Source organism: Leptosomus discolor, chromosome 10 (genome assembly GCF_034619465.1).
Source record: "Leptosomus discolor isolate bLepDis1 chromosome 10, bLepDis1.hap2, whole genome shotgun sequence".
NCBI lineage: Eukaryota > Metazoa > Chordata > Aves > Leptosomiformes > Leptosomidae > Leptosomus > Leptosomus discolor.
Window position 1 is genome coordinate 24939885 of NC_141400.1, and position 12979 is coordinate 24952863.

The following is a 12979-nucleotide window of genomic DNA, read 5'->3' on the forward strand; positions in this document are numbered from 1 at the left end:
GGGAGGGAAGGGCCACTTTCTCCGGGCTGTCCCGGGGCAGCGCCGCGCCCTCCCCCTCAGCCCGGCCGCGCTTTCCCGACGGCTCCGCCTTGGTGCCCGGCGACGCCGCTCACGTCCCGGCGCTCCCGGCCATCGGTTACTTCGACTCTCGCCTCGCCGCGTTCCCGGCCCGGCCCGGCCGCGCTCCGCGGGGCGGCACTCCTCCTTCCCGCCCCGCCGCCACCGCCACCGCCGCCGGACCCGCTCCGCTGCCTCCCGGGACGCGGGGAGCCGGGCCCTGCCCCACCGGCCGCGGGAACGTCCTGCCCGCAGCCGGGCGGCCGTTGGGTCCGTTGGGCCGGCGGCTGCCCCGGGGCGGCGATGGCGGCGCCGCGCCTGGCGGCGGGGGCGCTCCTGGTGGCGGTGAGGGGGGCGGCGGCGCTGAGGGGGGTTGCTGAGGGCGGCGGTGCTGAGGGCGGTGGGGTGGTGGTGGCGCTGAGGGCGGTGCTGAGGGCGATGGAGGCGTTGGGGGGGGCGGCGCTGGGCACCAACTGCCGCCGCCTCCCGCTCCCCCGCCCCTCCGCTGCCGCAGCCCCGTCCCGCGGCGCGGACGTTGGGGGGGGGGGGGGGGCGGGGCGGCGCCGCCATCGATTCCGTCGCTCCGGCGAGTTGTTCCCGCGGGGCCGCGGCCGCTTCGGCGAGAGCTGCGGGAAGGAGCGGCCCCGCGGCGGCCCCTCTGCGCCGCACCCCCGAGGTACCGGCGAGCGCGGGGGGAGGGAGGGGGGCGGCGGCGCAGGACCCGCCCCGGCTGCCCGGGCGGCCTCTGGCCCGGCGGGCGGGGGCTGGAGGCGGCGGCCGAGCGGCGGGGCCGGGCCGGGCCGCGCCCGGGGCTCCGCGGCGGCCGCTGCCGGCGGGAGCTGCGCGGCCGAGCGGCCCCGCTGCCGTGGCGCTGGCCTGGGGCTGCCGGCGGCGGCGGCTGCTCTAGCGCTGGGGGCGCTGCACAATGGGCCCCAAGAAAGAGAACGGGGGGAAACACCTCCGGGGGCTTCGCTGCTTTTGGCTTCGTTTGCCAGCGGGGCTTAACGGGGGCCAGCGGAGGGTCCTGCCCCTGGGGAGGAGCGACCCCGCGCGGCGGCGCTGCAGGTCTGCAGGGGTGAGGAAACCTTCTCCGCGCACGGTCAGAGAAGCAGAGACGTCCTTTAGGAACGATGCGTACCGGGGCCGTGGGATCCTTCCCAAAGATGTCCGCCTGCACGTTGCAGTCAGCAAATATTTATACATTAAATTCATACAGATTCAGTCTATACAATGCGTATTCATTATCATCCTCTCGATGATTGGTTCCTCCCTTCTCGCTTCTGATGCAAATGGGCCTGCAGCCTCTGTCGCAGTCTTCCATTGTTCCCTTGTGAGTAGGGGGTATAATTTGGGTAGGTAGTCCGTGAGTCGGAGGTCTCGACCAGTCCTCGAATGGACCATGTTTGGTCAAGGAACATGTCCTTGGCTTGCAGGCTCTTGGCTCGTACGTGCTTTGGTCACGATTCAAAGATGACACACAACGGGTACCATCATAAATCCTGTTTAGCAGACGTCTTGGACAAGAACACACTGTCCTTGTTTCTAACCACCAACAGATTATTGGTTAATAAACACCGTAGGTCTGGGACTTTACAGGGGTATCCCAGCAGCATTGGCAATACAGATTTTATTTTACATTGGATCATTTATTGCATTTGAGACTCATCTTCCCAAAATAATCATTAGTCTCTCCTACTAATATCCACTCATTAGAATGCTTGATATTCAAATCAAGATGGGAAAAGTAAGGGGATTTCTAGGCAATATCCTAAATTCCTAAATCTGGTGATTTCTGCAACACCAGCACAGGCTGGGGGGCGACCTGCTGGAGAGCAGCTCTGCGGAGAGGGGCCTGGGGGTTCTGGTGGACAACCAGTTACCCACAAGCCAGCCATGTGCCCCTGTGGCCGGGAAGGCCAGTGGTATCCTGAGGGGCATGGAGAAGAGTGTGGCCAGCAGGTCTCCTCCCCCTCTGCTCTGCCTGGTGAGGCCATGTCTGCAGTGCTGTATCCGGTTCTGGGCCCCCCAGTTCAAGGGGGACAGGGAGCTACTGGAGAGAGTCCAGCGGAGGGCTACTGAGATGATGAGGGGGCTGGAGCATCTCTCCTACAAGGAAAGGCTGAGGGACCCGGGGCTCATTAGCCTGGAGAACACTGAGGGGGGACCTTATCAACACTTACAAATATCTAAAGGGCGGGTGTCAAGAGGATGGGGCCAGGCTCTTGTCAGTGGTGCCCAGCGACAGGACAAGGGGCAATGGGCAGAAACTGGAGCACAGGAAGTTCCGCCTCAACGTGAGGAGGAACTTCTTTACTCCGAGGGTGGCAGAGCACTGGAACAGGCTGCCCAGGGAGGCTGTGGAGTCTCCTTCTCTGGAGATATCCAAAACCCCCCTGGATGCAGTCCTGTGCAGCCTGCTGTAGGTGACCCTGCTTTGGCAGGAGGTTGGACCAGAGGATCTCCAGAGGTCCCTTCCAACCCCCACCATTCCGTGACTCTGTGACTTTGCTTCCCAGAGCAGTGAGTGAGCGTCGGGCACCTGCGGGTGGCACCTTTTTAAGGTTGGCTTAGTTGCAGCTGGATGTGGCTCTTCGGAAGCTTTCGGCGCGCAGGAGCTGTGGTGGGGAAGGGGCAGATCCCGCTCTGGCAGGGCAGCAGTGCGGCCGCCGTCGCTCCTGCCCGCGGAAGGAGGGTCGGAGTTTGCTTGTCGCCCGCACAGACGCGCCCGAGGTCTTCAAGCTGAGCTGGGGCGGTCGGTGCTGTGCGGCAGAGCCTCTGCTGCAGCTGTGTAGGCAGGAGCCCCCAGCGTCGGTGTCCTGGGGGTTAAACTTCATGTGTTTCTGCTGGAGCAGCTACTTGGTGAAGCAACAGAAGCAAAACAGCCTCTTCTCTGGAGTGCTGGAGTTGTTGGTGGTGTGGGGACGTGAGGAGGGGGTCACGGTGAGCTCTGGTTCCAGAGCTGCCCTGGGTAACTCGCTGGGTTAAGCTCCCTAAATAATTAGGTTAACTCCTGAGGAAAAAACCAACATTTTCTTTTGAAGCTGCTTATTGCCACCATGGGAATCGTTATTCTGTTCCTCTATTCAGAAAAATAGTGGTTTGGTTGATGTTGTATTGTTTAAGATCGTAATGATTTGAGACTTCTGTTGGGTTTTTTTTTTCATTGGAAGGCACTAGCAAAGGAGGAGAAGGAGGAGGAGGAGGATACACTAACATCATCCAGCCATCTGCCTTGAAGAGGTAAGGCAGAGGCCATGATCATGAGGAGGAATCTGGGACATGTAGTAAGAACCCTAGAAAACGCTGCTTCAGAAAAAAACCTTTGTGTATTTTGGGTTTTTTTAAGATGGGGTTTGTTTTACTTGCAGTTCGATGATAAAGTGAAATGCTTTGAAGGGATGTTTACGTCACTTGCCAAACAAGTGCATTTTTTCCCCCAGAGAACCGAGTGCTTCTCTTGCTCGTTCCGACCAGTGTCACACCTTGTTCATCTTCATGGAATCTGACTCTGGGTTCAAACCAGACAATTGCTTCTGGGGGCTTTGTTTTGACCATATAATGTCACCTACAGCTGTGGTTTGGTTTGGTTTTGTTTTCTAGCGAGTGTGTACTGAAGGACATGGAGATTTGGGAATCGTCAGGACAATGGATGTTTTCATGTTATTCCCCGATGAGAGAAGAGCCGAATGTCTCGGGCAGGCGACGTTTTCGGTGTTGCCGTGTCCTGCTGCTGTTTAGGGTGTTTCTTGCACTCGCCCACGCTGCTGTACCTCTGTGGAGCCATTTGCAAGGGGATGATTTGCCTTGTGGTGCCACAGAAAGGAACATTGGGTTGTGGCAAAGTCCTTTGGGACATTCCCATCTTTGAAGTTCTCTCCCGAATCCTTGTTGTGTCTCCAGCTGTTACTGACTTACCGGTGAGGTACTGAGGCCCGTTTCTTCATGACTATACAGGGCACTTGGGAGTAGGACTATGTTTTCTTGGAGGTCGTTGATGATTCCTCTCCTCGCAGGGTTTTCCGACTTGTCTCCAGAAGAGCTGCGCCTGGAGTGTTACAACTGCAGAGCAAATTTCAACATTCAAAGCTGTGTAAGTATTTAAAAAATGCTGGCTTGTTCTGGGAACACCTTTCAAGACGGGACTTGTGTCTGTTCTTCAGGTGGCAACTCTGTACCGTACGTTTAATAACCAAACTCTAGGAGATGATCAGAACGCCAAGATATTTTTAAGTTCCTGTGCACCAAATAGACTGCAAAAGTAGCTGCCAGTCTGTGTGCTTGGCCGTCACTTGCTCTTTCTGCCTGAGAACAGGGGCTAAACCTGTCCGATCTGGGCTTCCGAAACGGGTGGCAAGAGCCCTTGAGCGAGTCTCCGTTCAACGTGTGGGCTTCCTAAACCGAGACACGCCTCGGCTTGGCCTTGGCCCCGCTCTTGTGCGTTGTTTGTAGAAGTTACTTGAATCCTGTCTCCAAAGCCTCATCCTTTGTACGCTCTTAGTCCGTTGGGTTGCTCTAGCTGGAGATGGAGCACTTTAGGTAGAACTCTGGGGAAGTTTATTTGACCTTGGGCTTTCACATACCTTTGTTGCGGGGAATTAATGCTGAAAATAGCAGATACTGCTAAAGGAGTATACATTTCTAGAGAAGCAGCAAGACATACGTTTTTATATTATAGATATATATATATATAATATTTTTGTATTGCGTATATATATTATATTCCCGAGAAGTAAATGATTTAATGACTTGCCAGTTCCTTGTTGAATACTTTAATCACAGTTATGGGACAGACACAGGCACTAGTTATTGCTGTGTATGTTCCCTGCAGTAATCTGTTGGATCACATTAAAGGGGCTGATTTGATTGAAGGAAGTTAATTTCTGCAAAGCTGAATGTTGTAGGATGATACTGTTAAAGGGCTCTGAATTATAGTAGTGTGACAGGGGGCATTTTTCCCTGAAAATGTGAGAGAAGCCAAGGCAAATCTTAGGACTTCAGCTTAATGAGCACATAAGTGGACAAGCCAGAAATAAAACCAGGGCTGGAGAGTTTGTTCTCTTACCCTTAAAACTGACATATTTGGTGCGTGGTGGTTGTGTTGTGGGTTTTTTTTTTCCTAAGCACCTGATTCAGAACTTAGATTCAGAAAGGCCCAGGAAATAAAAAAGTTATTTAAGGGCAGTGGAAAGGAATTCTGTGTTAATAACAAACATTTCAGCTCCTGTCGTCTTGACCTAATAAAGTTTCTTTTCTAACTGTAGAAATCTTTCACTTTAGTTGTCAGATCACTATTTTACTTTTTTTTTTAAGTCTTCGCCAATAATAAACCCAGGCTTTTCTTTTCCCCCTTTTTAGATATTTTCTGTCCAACAGTTAGCGGAACAATGGAAAAATTGTCTGTGCCAGCTGAAAGCTTCACAGGCATCGACAAAAGCAGCTTTGGTAAGTGCTAATGAAAGGTAAAATGTTTCTGTTCCCCATGTAATTTTTTTTCTTAGGTTCACATTTCTTTAGGCACATCCCACCAAACTGTGCTGCAAATGCCGACCTTAATTTCTGCTGCAAAGATCTCTAAGACGTGAGAACTGTAACGTGCCACCTTGTTTTTAATGCAGAGATCTTGCAAACGTTCCCCAGAAGCGTCGGCTGTCACCAGCGTATTTAACTGCACTTCTGCTGACTTCACATCAGTAGGTGGTCGGTGTTGCTTTGAAGATCGCAGGATGCTCTGTTTTACAGCCAGACAGACGTGATTCTTTTAGGGCATCCGTGTTTGCCCCTCAGTAGCTGAGACATGGAAACATTCGGTTCCTGGATTTGTTGGCAATTTCCAGCTCTGTGAACTGCTCTGAAAATCTCAGCTGGGATGTGTTCTGTTCTGGCACTGCAGCCTTGAAAAACATCTGGCATGAAAGCGTTGGGCTGACTGGCAGCACGAAGACCTTGACCGTGACCCTGGCACACCGCAGGGACCGTCAGAGAGAGCAGAAAGGGTGTCAGGAGCAATTGCAGAAGAGAGTAACGCTGGCAGTTTGCAAACTGCCCCGGCTCTGCCTCTCTGTGGTTTTCATAGGTGACAGAAACGGGACGGAATGTTCTGGCACTGCCTGAGGCCGGCGACCGTGAAAGTCTGTGAACACCGTTGGGGGTCTTACCTCCACCTTTCTGTGGAGTCCTGAACTCAGTGACTTGCAGGCGGGTGTTGTAAAACCCTGTAGGTGACTCAGGAGAGCAGCGGGTCAGGACGGTTCCATGTCAGTGAGGCAGCCGCTGGGTCCCAGGTTTGGAATGCTGTCGTTGCCAGCCACGGGCAGGTCACCGCAGCTTGAGGCTGGGATCCGGTCGAGTGCCCGTCTAGGGAGAGGCGAATGTCCACCCCACCTTTTCTTCCGCGTGCTGATGTTGACTCTTCCAAGGTGTCAGCAGCAGATGAGACCAGCAGTGTCCTCCAGGCCATCTTAGGATCAATGGAGCATTTTGGTGGTGCCAGAAGGAGAAATGGGTAGAGAGGGGGGAGAGAAGCTCTTTGGCTACGTAGCTGTTCTGGGAAGGTGACAAACACTGGTGAATCTAGATGTGTCGGAAAGGAATGCTGGAGTTCAAGCCAGTCAGGGAGACAGAGGCAGCTGGTTGGAGCGGAGTCCGCGTGAGGCGCGTTCAAGGTTTAGTGCGATGATCCCAGCCCTTGGTGGGTTCCGTGTGGAAGGTGCAGGAGTGCCACTGGAGCTTTAGCACAGCAGGCTGGGTGTGCCAGGGTGAGGGAACAGACCCAGTCACAGCAGTGACAGGGAGAGGATCCTGAAACCCTGACTGAAACAAGGGAGAGAGGAGAACGAGAGCTGGAAGAGGCGTTCAGGCCAGTGCCTGACAGACCAAAACCTGTACCTTCTGATAGATCTGTGTTTGTGGAGTGTTTTACAGAGAACAGCGTGTGGCTTTACAGCGTTTTGTTTGTAGCTGCCAGAGCACGGGGTCGTGATGAAAGCGATCGGTGTCTAACTCGGTCTGAGTTGTGTTCCCTTGCACTGGGCCGCTGTAGTTTTGCTTCAAGTATTTAGTGAAAGACATTTCCCTGTTTTGGAATCTAATTTTCCTTTATGCTTTTGGTATTTTGTTCAGCCACCTGAATTGAAGAAGACAACCACTCGACCATTGCCTGTCTTTGGATTTGGAGGACAGCAAACATCAGGCTTTGGGTTGTCAGGTAAGTTCCTGCATGAAGAACCAACAGTGAAACATTTTCTTGAGTTTCTCTTCTACTGCATTATTGAAATATAGCAGTGGTTTAGCATCACAGGCGTGCACATTCTAAGATTTTTTACAAATGTTATAGTTGCAGGCTTTCCTGTGAAGAGCAGCAGTACTAGTGCCAGCGATGGCTCCTTTCAAACAAGTTCCAGTCGTGTCGGTCCTGCTCTGGGGAGCTTCTCTGCTGATTCTAATCCTCCCGCGTTTGGACTGATGTCCTCTCCTAGTGTACCCCCTTCTGCTGGTTTTGGCAGCTTGGCAACTCCATCTGCAGCCTCCTTCTCATTTCAAACTTCTGGAACCACCAGGAATTCCAACCCCACTGGTTTTTCAGGGTTTGGCAGTTCGGCTGTGGACCGTTCAGGCACCGCTCCATTTCCAGCCTTTGGAGATTCGAATGCAGCAGGTACAGCATCTCCCTCCCATTCAAGCAGCGCTGGTTTTGGACAGACTGCCAGTGCCTCTGGACATCACGTGACATCAACATCTTCTGCGGTCACAAGTAACAGCACATCAGAAAATTTATATATGCCAGTGAGCAAATTAACAGCTGAAGAGGTGGAACAATTCAAAGCCAAAAAGTTTACCTTGGGGAAGATTCCTCTTAATCCACCACCAGTAGAACCTGTAGATGTTTTATGACTTAAGTTTACTTGAAATAACACGTTACTGTAACTCCTTTGGTAGCTCAACTACACGAGTTTGTGGTGGTTGTGGTCGAGTACTAAATTTTCCCGTTTGAGTTGAATTTTGTTTCATCTCTAAGTCTTCTGCATTAATAGACTTTGAACGTCGTATTTTGTCATTTCTTTGTTATTTTGGAATGGAACTTTTACATCCCAGAAATGAGTTAATGAAGATAAAATGTAAAGTTCCCTTTTATCTTCTGTACTGCGAGATTCTGGGCAAAACCTGTGTTAAAAAGGCTTTGTCGAAAGTAAGAGTGCTTGGGTGAGGTGTTGACAGCCTGCTGCGAGTGCAAAGCTAGACGGACGCGGTTGCGGTGCACGACTGCTTGTTGTGGGACCTCCTTGTCTTTTGGCTCCTACTTGAAGGGGACGTGCAGCCCTGGACAGTTGCGGGGGGTGGAGGGCTCCTGTGTGGTCTGTACCCAGCTAATGCTTGTGTCGCCTGGGAGCTGATTACCTCTCCCAGCTGATGCGATTCAGCTTTTGTTCGTTGATCTGTTGGAGGGCGTAATGCACCAGTTCATGTCCTACAGCTGGGGGAGGACAGCCTTGAGAGCATTCTTCATGAACAGGGAGCTTGTGGTTTGCTCTTCTGATACCTCTTGGATAAAACTTTGCCAGCAATTGCAAAACTGCTTACTGCAGTGGTGTGAATTGGTGGCGTTTTGTTGTCTGCTTCTCCCAGCTTGATGGGCGCATACATTAGCAGTACCTGTTCTGAGTTAGTGATATTGAGGGAGGTGTAGATTTTGCCCAAACGCTGTAAAGCAGGGGTCAGAAATCTTCTAGAGGAGGTACTAGAGTCAGGTGAAGAGAATATTTGTTCTTGACCAGGCCCTCCCATTACGGGTTTAAAATTACCAAACCAAAGTAGCAACAGTTGACTGCAGGCTGTCCGTAGAGAAATTGATTGTGTGACACTTGAAGGTGACATTTCAGTTTGTGCTGTGGAGCCCAGAGTCCTCCTTCAGCCTAGAGCTGGCTTCCTCCCAAAGGCCCACGGCACCCTGGCTCGCTCAACCAGCACGAACACACGGACCGTTGAGGCTGGCAGGCGGGGGGGAGGCGCTCTGCCGGCCTCCTGGAAACCCAGGTTCCTCGGCCGTGTGCTCAGTGCTCCGGAGACACCAGGAACTTGCGTCTGCGATGTCAGGGCGCTGGGCTGCTCCGGTGTATTTTTCTGGTGGCTGTTTTGTAGATGAAATGAGGCGTCTGGGGTTTGCTGCTGTTGATGACGACCCAGCGCAGCTTCCTGTAACTCACCAACAAACTGCGGCTCCGTTGGCCCAGAGCTCAATGTCGTTCTCAGGACGGGTGTATTTCCCCGGGGGGTCTCCGGAGCCGCGCTATGACTTGTACCAGTGAAGACGTGCACATCTGTCAGGGCTCACGGAGCTCTGGGCTGTTCATGCCAGTCAGTCCAACCTTGAGACAGGAATGTGCCCAGATCCTTTATGCCCCTGTAGCTGCAGAAATCCCCCATCTTTGCAGAAGTTGTTAAGCTGACTTTGTAAAAAGGTAGTATTTAATGAGAACCAAATGAAAACCGTGCTTGTGGTTCGTCAGATGAATGCCAGAACTGCCTCAACTCCTTCTTGATTCTGTTCTGGCCCTGTTCAAAGGGACTCAGGCTTTGAAGCTTCAAGCTTTCAAGCTTCTGGGGACTCGTACCAGGGATGTCACCAAGAGGCTGCCAAGCCTCGGACAGCCTCCTGGCTCTTACCCACTGCTGCTGTTTCATGTGGGCACCAGGGATACAGTCAGGAGCCGTCTGCAGAGTATCACGAAGGATTTCAGAGCCCTAGGAGCGATGGTACAGGACTCTGGCGTGCAGGTGGTTTTCTCATCAGCTCTCCTGGTCAAAGGAAAGGGCTTTGAAAGGGCCAGTGAAATCTGGCAGGTCAGCAACTGCTGTCGGGAGCGGTGCCACAGCCAGGGGTTTGGCTGCTTAGACCATGGCGCTCGCTCAGAGAAACCTGGTCTGTTGGGGGCTGAGGGGCTCCGTCTGTCAAAGAAAGGGAAGAGGGTCTTTGGGCATAGGCTTGCTAAGCTGGTGGAGAGGGCTTGAAACTGGAGCCGGAGGGGGCCCAAAATGATGCTCACAGCCCATAAAATCGGTCTCAGAACCTTTAAACGTATAAAACTTGGAACTTGTAAATGAGCCTGTGGAGCCTAACCGTGACGGACTGGAGCCTAAAACTGGCACTGTGGGTCCTGTAAAAAGGCTGTGGGTGCTAAAAGCCAGGCTTGGAGCCTAAACATGAGGATTTGGGCCCTAGAAATGGGGCTTTCTGCCTAGAAATAGGATTGGGGGGCTGAAAATGAGGCTTTGGACATGAAGATAATGAGGCTTTGAGGCCTAAGGGAGGAGTTTGTACTCTAAAAGGAGGGTTTGCATCCTGAAAGGAAGGCTTTGGGACCTCAAAGTGAGACTTTAGCCCTAAAGGAGGGCTCTGGACCCACCAAATAAGGGTTTGGAGCTTCACGATTTGGCTTGGACCCTCAAAATGCCTGCCAGGATCTGCAAAACGAGGTTTTGGAGCCTGAACTGAAGGTTTCCAAGCCAAAACGAATAGTTTGGCAAGTAGGAATGAGGCTGTGGACAGCACCTCTGAGGTTTGGGCTGTAGAAATGAGGCTTTGGCGCATCCAAATGAGACTTTGGGGCTTCAAAATGATGCTCAGGGCCCCTAAAATGAGTCTCCGAACCTTTAAAAGTGTAAACCTGGAAACTTGTATATGAGGTTTGGAGCCTAACCATGAGCATTTGGAGCCTAAAAGTGGAACTGTGGATCCAGTAAAAAGGCTATGGATGCGAAAAGCCAGGCTTGGAGCCTAAAAAATAGGATTTGGGTCCCTCAAACAGGACTTTCCAGCCTAAAAATGGGGTTTGGGTGCTGAAAATGAGGCTTTGGACATGAAGAAAATGAGGCTTTGAGCCCCAAGGGAGGAGTTTGTACTCTAAAAAAAGGGTTTGGACCCTAAACCTGAGGCTTTGGGATCACAAACTAAGGCTTTGAGCCCTAAAAGAGGGCTTTGGACTCGCCAAAGAAGGGTTTGGACACTCAGGATGTTTCTTGGACCCTAAAGATTCCTGGCAGGATCCTCAAGAGGAGGCTTTGGAGCCTGAAAGTGAGACATTGCAAAGCAAACCTGACCCTTTGGAGCCTAAAAATGAGGCTTTGGAGCCCAAAATGAGGCTTCCAATTCAAAACCTCCAGTTTGGAAAGTAAGAAGGAGGCTGTGGTCACCATCATTTAGGCTTTGGGCTCTGGAAATGAGGCTTTGGAGCTTCCAGATGAGACTTTGGGGCTTCCAAGTGACCCTCAGGGCCCTTCAAATGAGTCTTTGCACCTTTAAAAGCGTTAACCTTGGAAGCTGGAACTGAGCTTTGGACCCAAACACCGAGGCTCTGGAGCCTCAAACTGGAACTGTGGGTCCTAAAAAATAGGCCCTGGGTGTGAAAAGAGAGACTTCTACTTTAAAAATGCGGATTTGGCCCTACAAATGGGGCTTTCCAGGCTAAAAATGGGTCTTTGGTGCTGAAAATGAGAACTTGGACCTGGAGAAACTGAGGCTTTGAGCCCTAAGTGGGGAGTTTGCCCCTTGAAAGGAGGGTCTGGAGCATGAAAATGAAGCTTTCACGCCTAGAATCTGAGCTATGGACCCTAAACCTGAGGCTTTGGGATCACAAACTAAGGCTTTGAGCCCTAAAAGAGGGCTTTGGACTCTCCAAAGAAGGATTTGGACACTCAGGATGTTTCTTGGGCCCTAGAAATTCCTGCCTGGCTCCGAAAATTGATGCTTTGGATCTAGAAAATGGAGCTTCAAAATTAAGTGAGACTTTGCAAACTGAAATGGAGCCTTTGGTCCATAAAAATGAGGCTTTGGAGCTTGAAATGAGGCTTTGGAAGCCAAAACTAAGACTTTGGAAAGGAAAACTCAATCTTTGGATACGCTGAACAGAACCTTTCTACCCTAAAACTGAGGTTTTAAACCCCTGCAAATGAAACTGTGGGTGCTAAAAGAAAAGCAGTGGGTAATAAAAGACAGGTTTGGACCAGAAACATGAGAATTCTGGCCCTCAAAATGAGGCTTAGGGCAATAAAAAGGATGGGTTAGGTGCTACATATGACCCTTTGGACCCTGCAAAGGAGGGGAACCTCTTGGTTCCTCTATGGCCCCTAGAAATGAAGCTTTGATCCCCAACACAGTGCTTTGGGCACTCTGGTGCAGGTGTACAGAAGAGGGCTTTGCCCTCTCTGAAGGATGGTCTAGGCCTTCAAAATAGGGCTTTGGACACTCCAACGGGGCTTTGGAAATGAAAATGAGGGATTCAAACCTAAGATTCAGTTTTGGTCCCTCAAACCATGCTTTGGTACCAAAACCTGAGGCTTTGCATCACTAACAAGGGCTCTTTGGAGGCTCAAAATGAGGATTTGGGCCCTCAAAACTGCAGCCAGAATCCTCAAAATGAGGCTAGATAGGGAATTCCCAGCATGTATCCTTGCTAAGTCCATGCTGCCTGCGTTTGGACACATTCTTCTCTTTCAGGTGCCCAGGAACATCACCCAAGAGGACTCTGATGGCCTACTCCTCACCAAAGTGAGCTTTTAGAATCATAGAAGCATGAACAGTTTGGGTTGGAAGGGACCTCTAATGGTCGTCTAAAGACACTCAAATCATGAGGCTCAGCTGGAGCAGGTTGTTGAGGACCGTGTCTAGGTGGGTGGATGGAGACTCCACCACCTCACTGGGGCACCCTGTTCCAGGGGTTGACCATCCTCACAGTCAAAAAGTGTTTACCTGTCCATCACCCCCTGTCTTGTCGCTGGGAACTACCAAGAAGAGTTTGGCTCCCGAGTCTTCATGCCTCCCCATCAGGTATTCGTTCACAGTAACAGAATCCCTCCGAGCTTCCTTCTCCAGACTGAACAGTCCCACCTCTCTCAGCATTCCCTCCTATGGAAGGTACGGAAAGTCCCT

General features: G+C 51.8%; 1 protein-coding gene across 1 annotated transcript; it reads left to right on the plus strand.

Moving 5' to 3' along the window:
• The first annotated feature begins 360 nt into the window (after nucleotides 1-360).
• LOC147414823 (nucleoporin NUP42-like) lies at nucleotides 361-7947 on the plus strand. Its single transcript, XM_086470859.1, has 9 exons — nucleotides 361-733; nucleotides 1053-1240; nucleotides 2635-2813; nucleotides 2910-2997; nucleotides 3629-3752; nucleotides 4071-4147; nucleotides 5413-5499; nucleotides 7177-7261; nucleotides 7397-7947. The coding sequence occupies exons 1-9, from the start codon at nucleotides 361-363 to the stop codon at nucleotides 7945-7947; spliced, it is 1752 nt and encodes a 583-aa protein (XP_086326985.1).
• Nucleotides 7948-12979: the final 5032 nt, after the last annotated feature.

Coding starts and splice junctions, on each gene's coding strand:
- LOC147414823 (XM_086470859.1), top strand. CDS start 361: ATGGCGGCGCCGCGCCTGGCGGCGGGGGCGCTCCTGGTGGCGGTGAGG. Junction 2,998..3,628: donor GACGTGAGGAGGGGGTCACG/GTGAGCTCTGGT, acceptor TGTCACCTACAG/CTGTGGTTTGGTTTGGTTTT. Junction 4,148..5,412: donor ATTTCAACATTCAAAGCTGT/GTAAGTATTTAA, acceptor CCCCCTTTTTAG/ATATTTTCTGTCCAACAGTT.